Source organism: Aythya fuligula, chromosome 2 (genome assembly GCF_009819795.1).
Source record: "Aythya fuligula isolate bAytFul2 chromosome 2, bAytFul2.pri, whole genome shotgun sequence".
Lineage (NCBI taxonomy): Eukaryota > Metazoa > Chordata > Aves > Anseriformes > Anatidae > Aythya > Aythya fuligula.
In genome coordinates this window covers 685,978-706,895 of record NC_045560.1, presented here as the reverse complement: position 1 = coordinate 706,895, position 20,918 = coordinate 685,978, and the positions used below count along the sequence as shown (strand labels likewise).

The 20,918-nt window shown below is 57.5% G+C and overlaps 2 protein-coding genes across 2 annotated transcripts in view; both read right to left on the bottom strand.

The window, feature by feature from the left end:
• Nucleotides 1–2,965: 2,965 nt before the first annotated feature.
• Nucleotides 2,966–3,643, bottom strand: LOC116486744 (GTPase IMAP family member 1-like). Its single transcript, XM_032183194.1, has one exon. The coding sequence runs from the start codon at nt 3,641–3,643 to the stop codon at nt 2,966–2,968; it is 678 nt and encodes a 225-aa protein (XP_032039085.1).
• Nucleotides 3,644–5,914: 2,271 nt separating this feature from the next.
• LOC116486741 (GTPase IMAP family member 8-like) overlaps nt 5,915–20,918 on the bottom strand; it is a 37,580-nt gene continuing 22,576 nt past the window's right edge. The window contains 3 exon segments of the mRNA XM_032183190.1: nt 5,915–6,705; nt 7,079–7,149; nt 19,904–20,531. Of these exon segments, the coding sequence (XP_032039081.1) occupies nt 5,915–6,705; nt 7,079–7,149; nt 19,904–20,531 (1,490 nt within the window).

Below are 20,918 nucleotides of genomic sequence, written 5' to 3'. Positions count from 1 at the left end.
GAAGTTGCTTGGTTTGTTCAGCCCAAAGCAAACACTGTTGTCCTCTTGGAGGAGAGGAGATGAGGGGAGACCTCATCATGGCCTGCAGCTTCCTCACAAGAAAAGCAGTGGGGCAGGCGCTGAGCTCTGCTCTGGGGACAGCGCCAGGACCCGAGGGAACGTCATGGAGCTGGGACAGGGGAGGGTCAGGCTGGGGGTTAGGGAAAGGGTCTGCACCCAGAGGTGGTCGGGCACTGGGACAGGCTGCCCAGGGATGTGGTGTCCAAACCGCATTTGGACACCGCTGTCAGACATGGCAAGAAAGGGCTTTGGTCCCTTCCAACTCCGCATATTCAATGGTTCTATGATTCTCTGATACCGCATCTCCCAGACTGATAATGAAGATGTTAATCAGGACTGGGCGAGGACGTGCAGGATGGGGGCTGCGACCTTGCAGGGGACATCAGGTGCCTCCACGGTGCAGGTCCCATCCCTGAGCCACGGCCCTTGCTGTGGGATTGCACAGGACTCCCACCCTCACACCCCTCTGTGCCTGCAGGAGGGGACCCTGCTCTGCCAGCGCTCAAGAAGCGTTTCCAAGTGCTCCTCTTCCTCATCGTAGCACATGAGCGTCAACGCTGGTGAGGGGAACCTTGAACTGGGAGCAGGGGGAAGGCAGGGACATCCAGCCTGGTGAGGAGGGGGTGGGCAGGGATGGCGAGAAAGGGCTTTGTAATCAGCAAAACCGGCCTGAAGAGGGGCTGCCCAAAGCCTGTGCAGGCGCGCAGAGGTGTGGTGTGTGCACAGCTCCAGCCCTTTTCAGGAAATCAGCCCTAGTGCTGCTGCAGGGCAGAGGAAGCAGGGAGCCGAGCTCAGGTTACCTTTGCTTCCCCTTTCTCTGAGTTTCACTCTCTGCACTGCCCGGAGCTGAGCACATTTACGGGAAAAGCCTGTCTGGGGGACCTGCAGCCCCGGGCTCGCAGCCCCAGCGTGTTTGCAGGCGGGGCGGGCGCTCCGTGGCTCAGAGGCATCCACAGAGTGAGCAGCAAACCCGCTGCTCGCACAGCCACCTGCGGAAGGGCCCTGTGTCCTTCAGCCCGTGTCCTTCCCCTCCTCTCTGCAGCCTGCACACTCCAGAGCTCTGCCAAACTGGCCTTTCCTGCAAATGTGCTGAGCTCACACCGCCCTATTCCAGGGAGAGGGACTAAAAGCACCACGCTGAGCAAATTCCAGGGTGCTGCTGCTGCCCCAAGCACGAGCGGCGCGGAGCAGCCCCACGCCCCGAGACTGGATGGAGTTGCTAAGCCACTGCCCATCATAGTTGAGAAGTCGTGGCAGTCCGGGGAACTTCCCACTAAGTGGAAGAGGGGAAAGAAAACCCGCATTTTTAAAGAGGAAAAAGGAAGACCTGGTAAACCACAGGCCAGTCAGTCTCACCTCTATGCCTGCCAAGATCATGGAGCAGATCCAGCATATCATGCCTGACAAATCTGGTGGCCTCCCATGACAGGGTTGCAGCACTGATGACTGGGGAAGAGCAACTGACATCATCTGCCTGGACTTGTGCAAAGCATTTGACACTGTGCCCCCACACTGGAGGGAAGGGATGTCATCCCGAGGGATCTGGACAGGCTTGAGAAGTGGGCCTGTACGGGCCTCATGAGGTTCAACGAGGCCAAGTGTAAGGTCCTTAATCTGGGCTGAGGAAATTCCAAGCACAAATAAAAGGTTGGGTGGGGAGTAGATTGAGAGCAGCCCTGAGGAGAAGGACCTGGGGTGGTGGTGGAGGACAAGGGGGAATGGTCTTAAAGTAAAATAGTTTCAGGCTACACATTAGGACGAAACGCTTCACTGTCGGTGTAGTGAGGCAGTGGCACAGGCTGCCCACAGAGGCTGTGGATGCCCCATCCCTGGAGGTGTTCAAGGCCAGGCTGGATGGGCCTTGGCCAACCTCATCTGGGGGGAGGTTTCCTTGTCTGTTTCAGGGGGGTTGGAGTTAGATAATCTTTAAGGTCCCTCCCAACCCCAACCATTCTATGACTCTATGATCCTTTACCCGGTGTGCAATAAGCCAATTCGCACACACTCAGGAGAGATACTGCTTTTATTCAGGCCTCAGAGCTCGGTGCAGTTTCCACAGATCAAGCACAGCCGATGTCGACTTCCTGGCTCCATGGAGACATTAAATTCATGACTATTCAGCGATCTAATACAAATTCATTCTAATCTACCTGAGTTTTGTGCTCATGTGGCATCATTCTTAATGGCTCCTTTTCAGGAACTTCTGCGCATGTCTTCCTTTCTGTGGGGGTCCTTGGTGGTGTTCCCCGATGAAGCACCCTAACCCCTTTTATCCATCGATGGCCACATGTCACCAAAGCGCAAACTCAGGCTACTTGCTATTGGCAACTTTCCTTGGTTTCTCCCAGAAGGAGCATTCTGTCCCTGATCAAAGGGAGCCTGGGTTAAAAGTTAAACATATTTTTTGTCCTGTACTACATATATGATAACTGATTAAAGGGAAGCTCAATAAAAATAGACAATTCCTCTTCGTTTCCAAGGGAGAGTTGGTTCCATTGCACCGGGACTTGGGGGTCCCGTCTGTGTGTGTGAACGCCTGGTAGGGTGCCCAGAGTCTGGACACAGGAGTATGGGCACTGCTGGAGGCACAAGGATGCCTGCTGAGACATCAGGAAAGTCTTTTTTTGCTGTGCAGGTGTCTGAGCGCTGGCACAGGCTGCCCAGAGTGGTGCTGGGGTCTCCATCCCCGGAGATGTCCAACACGCAGTGGACACGGTCCTGGGTAGCCGGCGCTGGGGACCCTGCCTGGGCAGGGAGGGAACACACAGGGTGCAGAGGCGCCTCCAGCCCCAGGCGTTCAGTGGCTCTATGGTGCTGGGATTCATCACAGCTGTGCGATAAGGATACCCAGGGTAATCACAATAATGATGAGGACAATCAGCCCACAAGCCAGGAGAGCTGTCCTTTAGCTGAATCGCGCCCTCTTTATCCTGCCTGCTCTGTACCTCGTCATGTGATACTCCACCTTCTCTTCTGTTAAATTGGGCTCCAGGTACATCTCATTGCTGTAGTACCTGTCCCCATTCACCCGCACCATGCAGCGGACCATCCCCATCAGCTCCATGACCTGGTGGTCCCGTTCGGCTCCAACTGCCCGGTTGTTGAAGCCGCAGTACCTCTTCCCACACCTCTCGATCAGCTCACGGAGAGCTTTGTTGTCAGTACAGGACACGTAGTCGTGCAGAGATCTCTCCCCCAGCTCTTCTGTACGGGTGAATATGATGATTGTGTGCCTGAAAACATCAGCTCCAAAGATGTCCTGCAGTCTCTCTGCGGCCTTCACCTTCTCCTGGGTGAATGGGCCCAGCTGGGTCACCAGCAGCAGCGCGTGGAGGCCCGGGGAGGACAGGCTGATGCAGCGGATAATTTCTTGGCTCACCTCACTGCTGGCACATCCAGAGGTGAAAATGTCAGCCGTGTCAACCACCGTGAAGTCCTCGCTATCCCAGTGCCCCTGTGCTTTCGCACAGCTCATGGTCACTGGCTGGGTGGACAACTTGGACTCAAAGACACGCTTCCCAAGGAGGGTGTTCCCCGTGGTGCTTTTCCCCTTGCCAGCCTTCCCAGCCAGGATCAGCCTCATCTCCTAGCCCCCGCCGACCCCGGGCAACACGTGGATACGCTGGATGGACACGGCCGGGCTTTAGAGACAATGCAGACACACAGGGCTCCGTCAGCAGGCACCCAGATGCTGGAGGCTGCGGGGCTCTGTGTGCCCCAGCTGTGGGAAGGGGTCGGGGGCTGGAGCTGGGCCAGGCTGCAGTGCCACCAGGTCAGATGGGGTTGGACAGCAGTGGAAAACAGTAAAAAGCAAAATAAAAGCCATAACTGCGAGGTTCTGCGGGGAAACAGAGCAGTGAGGCAGCCTCAGTGTGTGCAGGATCATGGCGGGGGAAGGCAGCGTGGTGGCAGGAACCCTCGGGTGGTGGCAGGGACCCTTGGGGCTGTGACACCCGTGCAGCCGCGGCACCGCGTGGGGCTAAGCACTATGCCCAGGGACACCCCCGGGCTGGGGCTGTGCCCATGCCGAGCATGGGGAGCGAGGAGTGGGGAGAAGGGAAAGAGAGGAGGGGACAGGGGAAGAGCCACTTCCCTGCCCCGCTGCCCTGCGCCAGGTCCCCAGGCCCCCTCGGAGCCATCCCCAGCAGCACGGAGCCTCGCAGCCCCTGGCCTCCCTCCCGTACCTTCCTGCACGTCCTGCGCTGGCATTTGCCTTGTCCCTGCGGGACGCTCACAGCCACCAGGAAGTGACAGCGGTGACGGCCGGTGTCAGCCTGGAGAACTGTGCTCATGCCACTAGGGCAGCACTGGCTCCTCCCGCACCAGCCCCCAGCTTGGTTTCGATTCTGTGCAGTTTTGGAGGTGCAGGCAACTCTAACGCTACCTCCTGTACTTCCTCTAAAAACAGTCCGGCCTCAATTTAAATCCCACGATGATCTGTGCTTAGTTTTCAAGCAGTTTCTCCTGCTGCTGGTGGGACTGTAGGCAGAGCCCTGACAGAAGAAGGGGCAGGAGACGAGGCAGCTGCAGCCTGCACTGCGGTCAGGGGCTGGGACGGACCCTGCACGCCTCTTAAGTGTTGCAAAGGTTGCAAGTGGCAAATTTCCCTGCCAGTACCTTGTACTTCTTTCTCCCCACACTCATGCTGCTCCCTGGCTCCGCAGGCACCTGCAGAGCTGGCAGTGACAGCTCCGACCCCTGCTCCCACCCCCCCCGGGGGCTCCCCGCCACGGGTCAGCGATCACAGCAAAGCATGAAACTGCAGAGAAGCGCAGAGCAGCCCGTGTTCCTGAAGGCAGGGAGGTGCGCATGAGAAATGGAGCCTGTGCCTGTGTGCAGCTCCACAGCACGTGAGCCTGGGGTCAGGGCACCTGCAGTGGGACGGCATCTCATCCTGTGTCACGGCACGTCCCTGTCAAAGCTCCTGGTGGTTTCAGATGCTCAGAACTGCTGCCACCAGGGCTATTTCTGCTGTCACATACGTGTGACCAACCTGTCCCACCTGCCCCTAGGATGCTCTTTGCCTTGGGTCCTACCTCGGTGACGTGGATCCCCTGGAACCTGTGCGTGTGGCTTCGATCCCCTGAGAAACAGCAGCAGCACCTGAGGGGCAGCAGGAAGAAGGGCTGGGTCCCTCGGTGTCCCTACTGGCCCATCACCCTGTGCCCCTTGTCCTTCACCCCTCCACTCCCGTGCCAGGCCAAGGTGGCTCCCCAAATCCCATGCCAGCCTGCGGGGACATGAGGTGATCTCAGCCCATGGCAGTGAGGGGAATGTGACCAGTTCTGTCCTCAACCTGCTGCCACCAGAGCTGCTCAGGGATGGGGCCCCTCTGCTGGGTGCTGCTCCCCTCTGCCCGGATGCTCTGTGCTCTCCTGGCAGCACCCGGGACTGCCCCACGGCTCGATGCAGGGGACGAGGGCATTTCCTGGGAGCCACTGCCTGGCTCTGGCCCTGCGTGTCCCCAGGTCCGCAGCCGTCCCTGCAATGCCCTGGGCACATCCCTGGCATCGAGCTGGAGACACAGCAGAAACCACTCAGCAGCTGCAAGCTTTGTGCTGCAGTTTTGTTCCGAGAGTCACAGCCCTTATGGGGACTGCAGTGCTGTTAGAGGGGGAATCAGCTGCTTGCCATGTTGTTAATCAACACAATGCAATTACTTGAGAGAAGTAGTACAGCACAGTGTATTCTAGTTCTACTCTTGCTTCTAGCGCAAGAAGCGGTTGTACAGCCGGACAACTGCCCCCCAACCATGGAGGAACGCCTGCCGCAGAAAGCGCGCAATGCGCCGGACTGCTGCCACAATGAAGTGGCAGGTTATGGACAGAACTGCCACGATGAAGTGGCAGCAGCATCACAGACGCCGCATGTATCGCATGCACCACAGCCCCTGCACACACCGTCTGATCAACCCCAGGCCGCCGTCTCCTTGTTGGCCCTGCAGCTGATGCTCCACTTGCTTCACGAGGCACTCGCACTTCTCTTCGAAATCCACGTCGCTGCGGCTGAGGAGCCGCGTGGCCTGGGAGTAGAGCTCGCTCGTGTAATGGGTGCTCTGGTTCTCCTCCAGCACCTGCTGCACCTGCACCATCAGCTCCTCGACCTGGGCTTCGCGCTCGGCTCTGGCCGCCCGGTTGCTGAAGGCGCAGCACCGTCCCCCGCAGGCCTGCAGCAGCGCCCGCAGGGTGGCGTTGCTGGGGTGTGCCACGTAGTGCTGCAGGGAGCCGCCCCCCAGGTCCTCCTTGCGGGTGAAGAGGACGATGGTGTGCCTCGCAGCCTCGCGCCCCAGCACCCGCCACACTTGCTGGGTGGCCTTCTCGTCCTCCTGCGTAAAGCGGCCCAGCTGGGTCACCAGCACCAGCACGTGCGGCCCCGGCGCCGACAGCAGCAGGCAGCGGGCGAGCTCGTAGCAGGACCGGGCGCTGTGCTCCGGTGAGTCAAACATGTTGGGGGTGTCGGTGACCACCACCTTATGGCCCCGCCAGAGCCGGCTCTCCTGGGCACACGTCCGTGTTATCGCCTGTGGCGCCAGGTGCGACTCGAAGGCCGCCCGCCCCAGGATGGTGTTCCCCGTTGCGCTTTTCCCTGCACCGGTCTTCCCGACGAGTACCAGGCGCAGCTCCATGTGCTCCTGGGTCCCCTGGCCTGCTGGCATCAGTGAGGGGAAAGGCTCAGTGAAAGAGCAGCAGTGTGTAAAGCACTGCCTGGGGTGGGTCATGCATGGAAACAGCCTGGCACAGGGGCACAGAGCTGCCTGTGCCACCCCGGGGCTGCCTGTGCCACCCCAGGGATACCCGTGACACCCCAGGGATACCCGCACCATCTCAGGGATGCCTGTCCCCTCTCCATGTGCACGGCACTGCTTGGCACATGCCTGCTCTGTCCCCAAAACCCCCCCACCGGCAGGGAGATTGCCAGGAGAGCCCAGTCCCTGCGGTGCCTGTGGTGGCACGAGGACACCGATCCCCCCTACGAGGGGGCTCTGGGGCAGGGCAGTGCCTGGCCCTTGCACCCTTACCGTGATCCTCCCAGGAGCCGCTCGCCATCGTGCTCTGCCGCAGTGTCAGTGCAGGAAGGGTGATGCCAGAGCTGGGTCACAGGCTGCAGGGGGACAGAGAGCAAACACACGTGCAGGGTGAAGGCTTTACCGCCGGGCTTGGGGGATAAGGGCGCTGGCAGGCTGTGACAAAGCCCTTGAGAAGGCCGAGCCTGCAGCGCCAGCCCAGCCAGCAGCAGGCTTAGCCATGCACTATTCGCCTGTAGGTGAGCAACGCCGGCTGCTCCCGATCCCTGCATTCAGAAGCAGCCCCCCAGGGACCTGCTGCACGGTTTCTGCGCTGCTGAGCTGTGACTCTGGAGCCGTGCAGCGCACTGGGGAGCAAACCCGGTGAGCACCAAGCCCCTGCAACCTACCCACGGCTCCGGGTGCAGCAGTGTCCCTGGGCAGGAGGTGCCCGTGCTCGGCCCCAGCTTTTAGTTTGGGGCTGCGGGGGTGGGAGCTGAGTGCAGCAGGGCCGGGCACAAGGTTCACGGGGCGGGGGCTCTGCAAGGACAGCCCAGAAACACTCATGGGAGGCACAGAGCTGTGGGGGGCGGTTTGCTGCATGCTCTGCAGGGCACACCCAGCCCCAGCTGCAAACACCGAGGGTCCGGCTCTGCTCCTGGGCTACCTCCCCTCGGCCCCACGGTGACCTCTCCAAAAGCACTGGGAAAGCTCGGTCTGTGCAAATGAGGGAAAGCATGGCCTGGAAATTAACCTCAGCAGTCATGAGGTTGACGAGACGATGAGGTGCAGCCTCCTACCAGAGGAGTTTTGGTCTGATGCTCATACAAATACAGCCGGAGGCTCCCTTTTCCACCCAGGCTGTGGTGTGTGAGGCCACAGTCTCCTGAGCTGGGGACGTTTTGTGGCACAGCACAAACCGGTGTTCAACCCCTGCCCGGCCCCTCTGCTAAGCCCAGGTCCCTCGCAGGAGGCAGGGAGCCCCCTCCTCCAGCCCCTGCGTACCACAGCCCCAGCACGCTGCTCGTGCTTTGGACTGAGACACTCGAGCACCACGTTGGTGCGGGGAATGGCACTGGGAGCTGGGCACCGGGGGTCAGGGACACAGGCGCTGGGACCTGGGGTCACCGGGACATTGTGGCACTGCGTGTCACCTGGGGCACTGGGGTCACTGGGACACCGGGATCAGTGACATGGGGACATGGGGGTTGGGGACATCGTGACGTGGGGACACCGGGTGTCAGAGACATTGGGAATGGGGACATTGGGGCACAGGGACCTGTGACATAGGGACATGGGGGCTGGGGACATCGCAATACCGGGTTTCAGGCACCTGGGACCTGGGAACATTGAGGCACAGGGACCTGTGACACAGGGACATTGGGAATGGGGACACATGGACCTGTGACACAGGGACATGGAGAGCAGGGACATCAGGACATGGGGACACCAGGTGTCAGGGACCTGGGGACCTGGGAACATTGGGGCACAGGGACCTGTGACACAGGGACATTGGGAATGGGGACACTGAGACACCGGGTGTCAGGAACCTCTGGCCGCAGGGAGCAGCGCCATGGCAGCGGCTGCTCAGCTGGCAGCTCGGCGAGGTGGAGGAGAGCTCCTGACATCTCGGGAACGTGGCCAGAGGGACCCCAAAGGCTTCAGCCTCTGAAGCCCGGGGACACCCAAGGACAAGCACAAGAGCCAGGGTCTGCCAAGGCAAGGCTTGGAATTAAAGCCTGAGGAGCAAAGCTCCAGTTCTGGCCAGAACCTGGCTCCCCCGGGGCTCCGGCAGAGCCCTGCCGTGTCCATCACCTCTCAGGCACCTCGGAGGTCTCAGCAGTGCTGCACACCCAGCATGCGTGCTCTGAGAGCACAGGTAAGAAAGGAGAAAAAATACCCAAACCCTGCTACACTACAGCAGCTGGCAGAGAGGAGAGAGACCCAGCCCTGCAGCCCCCAGGGGAGTGCAGCAGGAGGCAGGAGGTGCTCCAGGCAGGCAGCAGCAGTTCCCCTGCGGGGGAACCTGCAGGGCACAGCCAGCCCCAGCTGCAAACACCAAGGGTCCAGCAAACAGGCTTTTCCCGTAAATGTGCTGAGTTCGCACTGCGCTATTGTAGGAAGCGGGACTAAGGGCAACGCCCTGAGACAATTCCACGGCGCTGCTGCTGCCCCAAGCACGAGCGGCGTGGAGCAGCCCTGCTCCCCCCGACCATGGCCCTGGGCTCTTACAGTATGATGTCCCCCAGCGTCCCACCTTTGCAGCCCTTGGGTTGGGTACCCACATGGCCCCAGGCGCGCAGCAGCCCCGAGCACACAGCAGCCCTGGAGAACGCTGCTCCCGGTGCCCTGCAGCACACCCTGCATGCAGGACGAGCTCCCTAGGTGGGCTTGGGGGTGGCCAGGGGCTTCCAGCACCACAACAACACCACGCACATCTCCACAGCAGAGCTGTGGTCTCCAAAGGTGCCCTGAGTTTTGTGTAGGGTCCGTCCCAGTGCCTGACCGCAGTGCAGGCTGCAGCTGCCTCGTCTCCTGCCCCTTCTTCTGTCAGGGCTCTGCCTCCAGTCCCACCAGCAGCAGGAACTGCTTGAAAACTAAGCACAGATCATCGTGGGAGTTAAATTGAGGCCGGACTGTTTCTGGAGGAAGTACAGGAGGTAGTGTTAGAGTTGCCTGCACCTCCAAGGCTGCACAGAATCGAAACCAAGCTGGGGGCTGGTGCGGGAGGAGCCGGTGCTGCCCTAGTGGCATGAGCACAGTTCTCCAGGCTGACACCGGCTGTCTCTGCTGTCACTTCCTGGCTCCGTGCCGGCGGGGAGGGCTCCGAGGGGGCCTGGGGACCTGGCGCAGGGCAGCGGGGCAGGGAAATGGCTCTTCCCCAGTCGCCTCCTCTCTCTTTCCCTTCTCCCCACTCCTCACTCCCCATGCTTGGCATGGGCACAACCCCAGCCCAGGGGAGCCCCTGGGCACCGTGCTCATCCCCACGCGGGGCTGCGGCTGCACGAGTGTCACTGCCCTGAGGGTCCCTGCCACCACCCAAGGGTCCCTGCCACCCCGCTGCCTTCCCCCGTGCCTGTAATCCTGCGCAGACTGAGGCTGAGACTGAGGAAACAGACCAGCAGCTCTGTTTCCCCGCAGCACTTCGCTGCTCCGGCTTTTATTTTGAATTTCTGTTCCTTGCTGCTGTCTGTGCACTGCTGTGGCTGCACACGCGGCAGCACGATCCAGGGGACCCAGTCTGTCCCAGTGGCGAGGTACAGAACAGGCAGGAAAAGTATTGGGTTTCTCACTGTGTCTTACATGAGACCTATTGTGATTTGTGGGATGATTCTCCTTGCCATTGCGGTGGTAGTCATTATTTTTCTTATTTGGTGGGAGTGATGAATCCCAGCACCACAGAGCCACTGAACGCCTGGGGCTGGAGGCACCTCTGGACACCGCTCCAGCTGCCCAGGACCGTGTCCACTGCGTGTTGGACATCTCCAGGGATGGAGACCCCAGCATCACTCTGGGCAGCCTGTGCCAGTGCTCAGACACCCGCACAGCAAAAAAAGACTTTCTTGATGTCTCAGCGGGCATCCTTGTGCCTCCGGCGGTGCCCATGCCCTTGTGTCCTGGCTCTGGGCACCCCACCAGGCATTCACACAGACAGAACCCCCGAACCCCCTTCCCCAGGCTGAGCAGCCCCAGCTCCCAGCCTCTGCCCATCTTGCAGATGACTCCTTGTCCTGGTGCAATGGAACCAACTATCCCTTGGAAAAGAAGAGGAATTGTCTATTTTTATTGAGCTTCCCTTTAATCAATTGTCATATATGCAGTACAGGACAAAAAATATGTTTAACTTTTAACTTAGGTTCCCTTTGATCAGGGACAGAATGCTCCTTCTGGGAGAAACCAAGGAAAGTTGCCGATAGCAAGTAGCCTTAGGTTGTGCTTAGGTGACGTGACGATTTTGAGAAACAAGGTTGTATTTTTGCAATAGAAGTTGCTTTTGCGGTGGAATATCCACTAACCTTGCATATTCAAATGTGATTGTGCAGCCATGACAGCAGCATAGCACTAGTTAAGCAGATAAGGGGAAGGTCCCACTGTCCCAACATAAGAAACACAGCTATGAAAAATGGGATGAGTAGTACGAAATAAGTAAAAACAAGAATCATAGGCCTTCTAATCACAAGAGAAGGAAAAAAAAAAAAAAAAAAAAAAAAAAAAAAAAGGAAAAGGAGAAATCAATGGCTGGTCAAATAAAATTGTACCTATATGGTATAGAAGTGTAGTATAGTAGGTTGTGAATCTGTAGTATTCAACCAGTGAGGAAACAGGGAGAAATCAAGTGTCGGGAAATAGGGGACATAGGGCTATGGTAAACTTGTGCTATGCGCTCCCGCTTGCAGGATATGAAAAACAAAGTTTGTGTTTTTGCAGTAGAGAATTACTTTTCTGTATTCCAAGGTAGTTGTGTAGTCATAATAAGGAGAAATGCTAAGTACATGAAGGTAAGTGAACAGTAGAAGGCCTCACTGTTTCAAAATAAGGTGGAAGCTTGAGAAAAACAGGATGAGCAGTATGGGAATAGTAAAACAAAGATCTTAGATCTTAGATCAAAGATCTAAGTCATAATCTATAGTCATAATCTTTGTTTTAAGATCTTTGATCCTTTAAGATCTTTGATCTTAAAACAAAGATTATTTTTTAAGGTTCTTAAAACATAAGAAAAAAAAAAAAAGGAAAAGGGAGAAATTAAAGGGTTGAAAGAAAGAAGAATTGTACACGTATGGTATAAAGGAGTGTCGAGTAGCTTGTGAACCTGTAGTACTCAGAGAATGAGGAAACAGGGGAGGCAATGAGGTGTCGGGTAATAGAGAATAAAAGGTTATGATGTGTTTACTATAATGTGTTCCTAATTGGCAGGACGCCTGCCACTGCAATTGTGAATAAAATAGCTTCACAGAACATCCTGTCTGAAGAAAATTATTTGAGATTTTCCTCACAAGGATGCCCACCATTGCAATCACAATTAAAACAGCTTCATGGAAGGTCCTGTCTAATAAAATTATTGAGATTATTATCACTCCATCAATAGATAAAAGGGGTTAGGGTGCTTCATCGGGGAACACCACCAGCTGGGCTGCAGCTGGGTCAGGCTGCAGTGGCACCGAGACAGTCTGGGTCCCCTGGATCGCACTGCACTTACAGCAGCAAGGAACAGAAATTCAAAATAAAAGCCGGAGCTGTGAGCTGCAAGGAGCCGCTGGTCTGTTTCTTCAGTCTCAGCCTCAGTCTGCGCAGGATTACAGGCACGGGGGAAGGCAGCGGGGTGGCAGGGACCCTTGGGTGGTGGCAGGGACCCTCAGGGCAGTGACACTCGTGCAGCCGCAGCCCCGCGTGGGGATGAGCACGGTGCCCAGGGGCTCCCCTGGGCTGGGGTTGTGCCCATGCCAAGCATGGGGAGTGAGGAGTGGGGAGAAGGGAAAGAGAGAGGAGGCGACTGGGGAAGAGCCATTTCCCTGCCCCGCTGCCCTGCGCCAGGTCCCCAGGCCCCCTCGGAGCCCTCCCCGCCGGCACGGAGCCAGGAAGTGACAGCAGAGACAGCCGGTGTCAGCCTGGAGAACTGTGCTCATGCCACTAGGGCAGCACCGGCTCCTCCCGCACCAGCCCCCAGCTTGGTTTCGATTCTGTGCAGCCTTGGAGGTGCAGGCAACTCTAACACTACCTCCTGTACTTCCTCCAGAAACAGTCCGGCCTCAATTTAACTCCCACGATGATCTGTGCTTAGTTTTCAAGCAGTTCCTGCTGCTGGTGGGACTGGAGGCAGAGCCCTGACAGAAGAAGGGGCAGGAGACGAGGCAGCTGCAGCCTGCACTGCGGTCAGGCACTGGGACGGACCCTACACAAAACTCAGGGCACCTTTGGAGACCACAGCTCTGCTGTGGAGATGTGCGTGGTGTTGTTGTGGTGCTGGAAGCCCCTGGCCACCCCCAAGCCCACCTAGGGAGCTCGTCCTGCATGCAGGGTGTGCTGCAGGGCACCGGGAGCAGCGTTCTCCAGGGCTGCTGTGTGCTCGGGGCTGCTGCGCGCCTGGGGCCATGTGGGTACCCAACCCAAGGGCTGCAAAGGTGGGACGCTGGGGGACATCATACTGTAAGAGCCCAGGGCCATGGTCGGGGGGAGCAGGGCTGCTCCACGCCGCTCGTGCTTGGGGCAGCAGCAGCGCCGTGGAATTGTCTCAGGGCGTTGCCCTTAGTCCCGCTTCCTACAATAGCGCAGTGCGAACTCAGCACATTTACGGGAAAAGCCTGTTTGCTGGACCCTTGGTGTTTGCAGCTGGGGCTGGCTGTGCCCTGCAGGTTCCCCCGCAGGGGAACTGCTGCTGCCTGCCTGGAGCACCTCCTGCCTCCTGCTGCACTCCCCTGGGGGCTGCAGGGCTGGGTCTCTCTCCTCTCTGCCAGCTGCTGTAGTGTAGCAGGGTTTGGGTATTTTTTCTCCTTTCTTACCTGTGCTCTCAGAGCACGCATGCTGGGTGTGCAGCACTGCTGAGACCTCCGAGGTGCCTGAGAGGTGATGGACACGGCAGGGCTCTGCCGGAGCCCCGGGGGAGCCAGGTTCTGGCCAGAACTGGAGCTTTGCTCCTCAGGCTTTAATTCCAAGCCTTGCCTTGGCAGACCCTGGCTCTTGTGCTTGTCCTTGGGTGTCCCCGGGCTTCAGAGGCTGAAGCCTTTGGGGTCCCTCTGGCCACGTTCCCGAGATGTCAGGAGCTCTCCTCCACCTCGCCGAGCTGCCAGCTGAGCAGCCGCTGCCATGGCGCTGCTCCCTGCGGCCAGAGGTTCCTGACACCCGGTGTCTCAGTGTCCCCATTCCCAATGTCCCTGTGTCACAGGTCCCTGTGCCCCAATGTTCCCAGGTCCCCAGGTCCCTGACACCTGGTGTCCCCATGTCCTGATGTCCCTGCTCTCCATGTCCCTGTGTCACAGGTCCATGTGTCCCCATTCCCAATGTCCCTGTGTCACAGGTCCCTGTGCCTCAATGTTCCCAGGTCCCAGGTGCCTGAAACCCGGTACTGCGATGTCCCCAGCCCCCATGTCCCCATGTCACAGATCCCGGTGTCCCAGTGACCCCAGTGCCCCAGGTGACACGCAGTGCCACAATGTCCCGGTGACCCCAGGTCCCAGCGCCTGTGTCCCTGACCCCCGGTGCCCAGCTCCCAGTGCCATTCCCCGCACCAACGTGGTGCTCGAGTGTCTCAGTCCAAAGCATGAGAAGCGTGCTGGGGCTGTGGTACGCAGGGGCTGGAGGAGGGGGCTCCCTGCCTCCTGCGAGGGACCTGGGCTTAGCAGAGGGGCCGGGCAGGGGTTGAACACCGGTTTGTGCTGTGCCACAAAACGTCCCCAGCTCAGGAGACTGCGGCCTCACACACCACAGCCTGGGTGGAAAAGGGAGCCTCCGGGTGTATTTGCAAGAGCATCAGACCAAAACTCCTCAGGGCAGTGACACCCGTGCAGCCGCGGCCCCACGTGGGGCTGAGCACGGTGACCAGGGACTCTCCTGGGCTGGGGCTGGGGCCACACAGATCATGGGGAGTGAGGAGTGGCGAGAAGGGAAAGAGAGAGGACGGGATAGGGGGAAGAGGCATTTCCCTGCCCCACTGCCCTGCGCCAGGTCCCCAGGCCCCCTCAGAGCCCTCCCCGCTGGCACGGAGCCTCGCGGCCCCTGCCCTCCCGCCCGTACCTCTCTGTAAGGAGACCGTGCAGGTGGGACTGGAGGCAGAGCCCTGACAGAAGAAGGGGTAGGAGACGAGGCAGCTGCAGCCTGCACCGCGGTCAGGGGCTAGGATTTCCTGAGGCTGCCTCTCCTCTTCCCACTCCTTAGGCTGTGCTGTGCCAGGCTCAGGGCAGACAGGGCAGCAGCCGTTGGTTACAGCCTGAGGCACAGCGCAGGGTGCAAAGTCCTGCCCCAAAACCTCGCTATCTGTGTGCCTGAGCCAGCTCTGGCCCTGCTGGGGCCATGCAGGGCAGGCCGAGGGCCTGGGGTGATCCAGCACAGAATCCAGTGGGTGTTTTTTGCTCAGCACGTGACTTCTTGTAAAGGGAGTGCTTCAGCCCAGCCGTTTGAGAACTCTGTGCATTTCTGGGCTGCTGGGGTCTTCGGCATGCACTTCTGCTTTCTCTTTCTGCCTTCATTCTGCTCCTGATGGTCCCAGGGAGTCACTGCTGGGGCCTTGGGGCCATGGGCTGCCCACACTGTGTTGTTGAGGCCTGGAGGGGAAGCCGGAGCTAGTCTTGGGGCTAGGTGGGGCACACCGACAGCTGTCTGACACCGAGCCCAGACGAGCTGCTCCCGGCTCTGTGCAGGCTGCATTAGAGTTGAAGCTGCCCAGCAGCATGGGGGACAGTAAGAAAGGCTTTTTGAAGTAGATTAATGGGAAAAGGAGGAGCAGAGCAAATGTTGGTCTGATGAGCGTGGTCACCTCACAATCGGGGACATGGACAAAGCAGAGACGTTTAACGCATTTTTCACCTCTGCCTCTGTCTTGAACACCGATGATGGGCTCTGCGGCCCCAGCTACCCACAGCTGGGGGATGGCGAGAGCCAGCACAACAAACTCACTGTTAACCCCAATCTTGTGCAGACTGGCTGCTCCACCTGGATGCATACAAGCCAATGGGGCCTGATGGGATTCGTCCCAGAGTACTCTGAGAACTAGCTGGTGTCAGCTAGATCATTGTCATTGCCATTCAACAATATGAAGTTTAACAAGAGCAAGTGTCGGATTCTGCACCTGGGAAAGGGCAACAGAGCAACCCTGGTTATACAGACTGGGGGACGAGACGCTGGAGAGCAGCCAGAAGAAAGGATTCTGGGGGTTTGGATCGACAGCAAACTGAGCACAAGCCAGCAGCGTGCCTTGGTGGCCAAGAGGGCTAACCGTAACCTGGGCTGCATCAAGGACAGCACTGTAGGTCAAAGGATGTGATCGTCCTGCTCTGCTCTGCGCTGGTGCAGCCCCAGCTCGAGTGCTGTGCGCAGCTCTGAGCACCACAGTACAAGAAAGATAAAAAACTGTTAGAGAGCGTCCGAAGAAGGGCAACAAAGGTGGTGAAGGGTCTAGAGGAGAATACATATGAGGAGCGGCTGAAGTTGCTTGGATTGTTCAGCATGGAGAAGAGACGAGGGGAGGCCTCATGGTGGCCTGCAACTCCCTCACGAGGGGAGCGGAGGGGCAGGCGCTGAGCTCTGCTTTCTGGGGACAGCGACAGGACCCGAGGGAACGGCATGGAGCTGGGACAGGGGAGGGTCAGGCTGGGGGTTAGGGAAAGGGTCTGCACCCAGAGGTGGTCGGGCACTGGGACAGGCTGCCCAGGGGCATGGGCACGGCCCCGAGATTGATGGAGCTCAAGGAGCGTTTGGACACCGCTGTCACACACAGGGGCTGGTCCTTTGGGGACCCAGGAGTTGGACTCGATGATCCTTGTGGGTCCCTTCTAGCTCAGATATTCGATCATTCCATGTTATTAAGTAATCAGCATGCTTTTCATGTCTGAGAGTCATAAATTAACACAACAGTTTGGGTTAAAGTTCAGTATGTAATCAGAATGTGCATCACATCTAGGAGTCTTAGAGTTGACTTTGTCAATTGTCCTTAAGGACCAACTGGAATCAAAACATTGACATATACGTATACATTCACACATACATGCATAAATATATCTATACGTTTATAGACCATTTCTGGGATGGTAAATATCAAGGTCTGCCAGGTGCAGATAGGAAAGCAACCCCTTCCTCCCCCTCAGGGAGGAATTGCAAGTCCTGAAGTCAGAACAAGGGGTGTCCGGGAGGCGTTGGACCTGACTAAGCAAAAGCTTATCAGTAAAGAAGGCACGCATACTGGTTATGTACTGAGTGTGAAACCAAACTGCCAAGTTAATGTACAACTCACAGATGTGAAGCACTTACCAGTTACTTGCTTTGCAAATCACCATGAAAAAGGTTTTGGGTTTCAATCTTTTAAAGGGATGGCCTCTACACCAGATCCCTGGGTGGCTGCAGGAGAAAGCAGCACCCTCCCCATGAGGCTCCTGCAGCACCCAGGCACACGCGTGCCCTGGGCCACCTTGAAACCCTCCCGGCAGCACAGAGTTTCGCCACCTCTGCCATGTCTTCAAGCAGCTTCCACGCTGCCCTCACCAGTGTGGCTGCGCTGCAGCAGAGGCAGTGTCCCCGTGGAACCCTTGCAGCCACCACAAAGTGGCAGTGGCATTGGCAGTGGTGTTGGTGGCGGCGTTGGCACTGGCAGCCTGGAGCATGGCCCTCATGGCATTAGGGGGGCATACAAGGCGCAGGCAGCACCAGCTCCTCCCATGGGGACATCCGGCAGGGCTTGGCAAAGGGCACGGAGAACCCCGTGGATCCCAATAGCAGCCCCCACCTGTCCAGACCCCCCTGCTGCGACACTGTGCTGCTGCAGCAGCATTCCCAGAGACAGAGGCTGTGGCTGCTGGCACCACTGTGCCCAGCACTGGTGCAGGCACAGGAGAGCATTTGGCCTCCTGGCACGGACAATCGGCAGCCTACAAATACCCATGCACCAGCCCAGATCTTGGTTTCGATCCCGTGCAGCTCTGGAGGTGTGACTTTTGGTTAGTTGTCCACTTCGCTGTCTGCATTTCAGCATGAGCCTCGCAGTGCTGCTCTGCTTCTAACCCAGCGTGCTTCCCCGGGCCCCCTTGCCTGTGCTCCAGTGTTTGAATGCAAAAATTGGCTGGAAATGAGAAGTGTGGCAGAGGAGGGGAGCAGGCCCAGCCTTGGCTTGTTCTTGTGGCAACCCCCCTACCCACAGCACTGCTGCTGCTCTTAACACAGCAACAGACACGCCCCGGGTGGAGGTGCACACAGGGCCTGCATTTTGCCGTAATCCTCAGGTTAAATGCTCATTTTCTTGCCATTCTAAGCAAGCGGTGCAGAATTATTACAGGGCTGCTTGCATTTCAAGCCTTCTTCCAGGTCAGCAGAAGTATTCTTTACCTCTGTGGCAATGTGTTGGGGCCCTCAGAGTCTCCAGCAGTTTGTGGCACACAGCCCCCAACCCCTCCAACACACTTCTTCTGCCCCTTCCCTTTGAGGAGCAGCTGAGGGAGCTGGAGTTGCTCAGCCTGGAGAAGAGGAGGCTCAGGGGCGACCTTATCGTTCTCTACAGGTTCCTTAAAGGAGGCTGTAGCGAGATGGGGTTGGTCTGTTCTCCCACGTGCCTGGTGACAGGATGAGGGGGCAGGGGCTAAAGTTGTACCAGGGGTGCTTTAGGTTGGCTATTAGGAAGAACTTCTTTACTGAGAGGGTTGTGAGGCATTGGGATGGGCTGCCCAGGGAAGTGGTGGAGTCACCATCCCTGGAGGTCTTTAAAAGACATTTAGATGTAGAGCTCAGTGATATGGTTTAGTGGAGGACTGGTTACTGGTAGATGAGAGGATGGACTGGGTGATCCTGGAGGGCTCTTCCAGTCTAGATGGTTCTGGGATTCTGTGATTCCTCTTGTCATGCAAGGGATGGGGACAGCCAGGAGTCAGCACTGGATGCCTTCAGGACACGCTGGGATGGTTTTAGGATAGCAATGATACTGCTTATGCCACTGGAGGTCACTGGTACATTTACACACACGGATACCCATACAGCGCTACCTACAACGCAGCTATTACACTAACTCTGGTATTTCCTCCAGTAACAATTCAACCTCAGAGTTATTTAATTGAAGAGATGCACGGTCTGTGTTTAGCTCTGAAGCAGTTTCTCTCGCTGTGATCGCTTGAAGAAGAGGTCAGCCTGGCGTTCTGGGATTCCTCCCCCTTCCTAGGCTGCTTTCCGCAGCCTTTCTGGGTGGGAGAAGAACCTGGGGTGAGTCAGGCAGCCCCCTCCCGAGCACTCCCCCAGCCCCACGGTCAGGACTGGCCACAGAGCTTCCCCTGCCTGCTGCACTCGCCTGGCAAGCAGTGAGACCTCGCGCCCTTGCACGGCTCATGGCCACCACCAAACACCAGCCTGGGGGGAGCTGCAGCTTGGGCCTGATCCTGAATGCACCTGGACCATTCTCCACCCTCCCAAACAGCTGTTTCAGCACTGCGGGTCACAGTGCACTGAAGGGCGCGTCTCCACACAGCAAGGCTCAGCATTTATGGGCATTTATTAGCATTTATTAGATGAGCATTAGATTAGCACTTATTAGATGAGCTTCTGTAGACCCAGTGATCACATACAATTACTCGCATTGCCCAGCGAAGGCAGGGGCAGCACAGCCAGCGACACCAGCAGCATCCCACTGCAGAGGGACCAAGGCTGGCACCACGAACCCTCCCGAAGCCCAGAGAAGTTCCTAGAGCCCTGGCTGCCACAGGGAGGACAGGAGGCTTTGATCTCGGAAGCAGTGCTCCAGGCTGACCTCTACTTTGAGGGGGCACATCTCACAGTCCTGATGTTCCCGTTGCTTTCAGCTTGCCGTGTCTTCAGACCAGGGAGGAGAGTCAGTGCAGTGGTGCTGCCAGCAGGGCCGTGCAGCTCTGTGCCACCCAGCCAAGGTCTCCGGCTTCCTAGCACAACGTGTGGTGACAGAGCAATGCAGAGACAGAGCAGCAGAGGAGAATTACACGTCGCCAGACACCCATTGCACTCTTGCAGCCTGTCAGGAGAGCAATGGCACGGGCCAAGGGACAAGGTAGGTTACAGACGGGACAGGAGGAAACATCAAGAGAGGAAGGAGAGAGTGATCTTCAGAGCGCTGCAGGAAAGACACAAGAGAGGAAACATCGCCCGTCTGACCAAAGCCTTGTTGGCTAGAGTATAGTACAATACTTTCCAAAAGCCGTCCGTGTATGTTCCTCCAGCATTTCTCGCGTGTAACACGGAGCATCTTCGTTCTTCTCTACCATCTCATCAATCATTTTAATGAGGTCTGCAACCTGCTGTTTCCTTCTCTGCTCTGTTGCTATGTTGCTGAAAGCAATGTACCTATTTCCACATTTTTTTGCAATCCCACTGAAGTGTGTGTTACTTTTCATGAGATCGTGGATATCATCTGGACTCTCAAGTTCTTCTGCTCGGGTGAATAACAGGATCATGTACTTCTGTGCTTCGGTATGGAAAATCTTTGTCACCCACTCAGCCACTTCCACCTCTTCATTACTGATGTGGGGCAGTTGCATCACCAGGATGATAGCATGCACCCCTCCATAGAAGTGACGAAGAGCATTTCCAATCAGTTCAGCTATTTCCTTATTGTCTCTCTTGGTGTGAAAAAGGCCAGGAGTATCGATAACAACAATTTCTCTTCCACGGAATGAGGCACTCTCTGCACTGTAGCTTTGGGTTACTGAAGCTGCTCCTGTCATATTTTCAAATGCATTCTTCCCAAGGATGGTGTTCCCTGTTGCACTCTTCCCACTTCCAGTTTTGCCTACGAGCAGGATGTTCAGCTTGGGTCCTGGGGGAACAACCAGAGACACGTGTCTGAACCCCACGGCCCTGTGGTGCTGGGACACCCCCTGCACGCCACGCTCCCAGGGGTGAGAAGGAAAGTCTTTTTACTGCAAAAACACAGGAATTAGGGTTAGCGGCCCCAGCAGAGGTCCCCAGGGACCATCAGGAGCAATATGAGGGACCCCAGGAGAGTCTGGATAAGGCTGCCTCAGAGGGCCAGCACCCAGACCTCTTCCAAAGGCAGAAAGAGAAAGCAGAAGTGCGTGCCGCAGCTCCCCAGCAGCCCAGGAATGCACAGAGTGCTCAAACGGCCGGGCTGAAGCACTCCCTACCGAAAGGGTTGTTCGACATTGGAACAGGCTGCCCAAGGAAGTGCTGGAGTCACCATCCC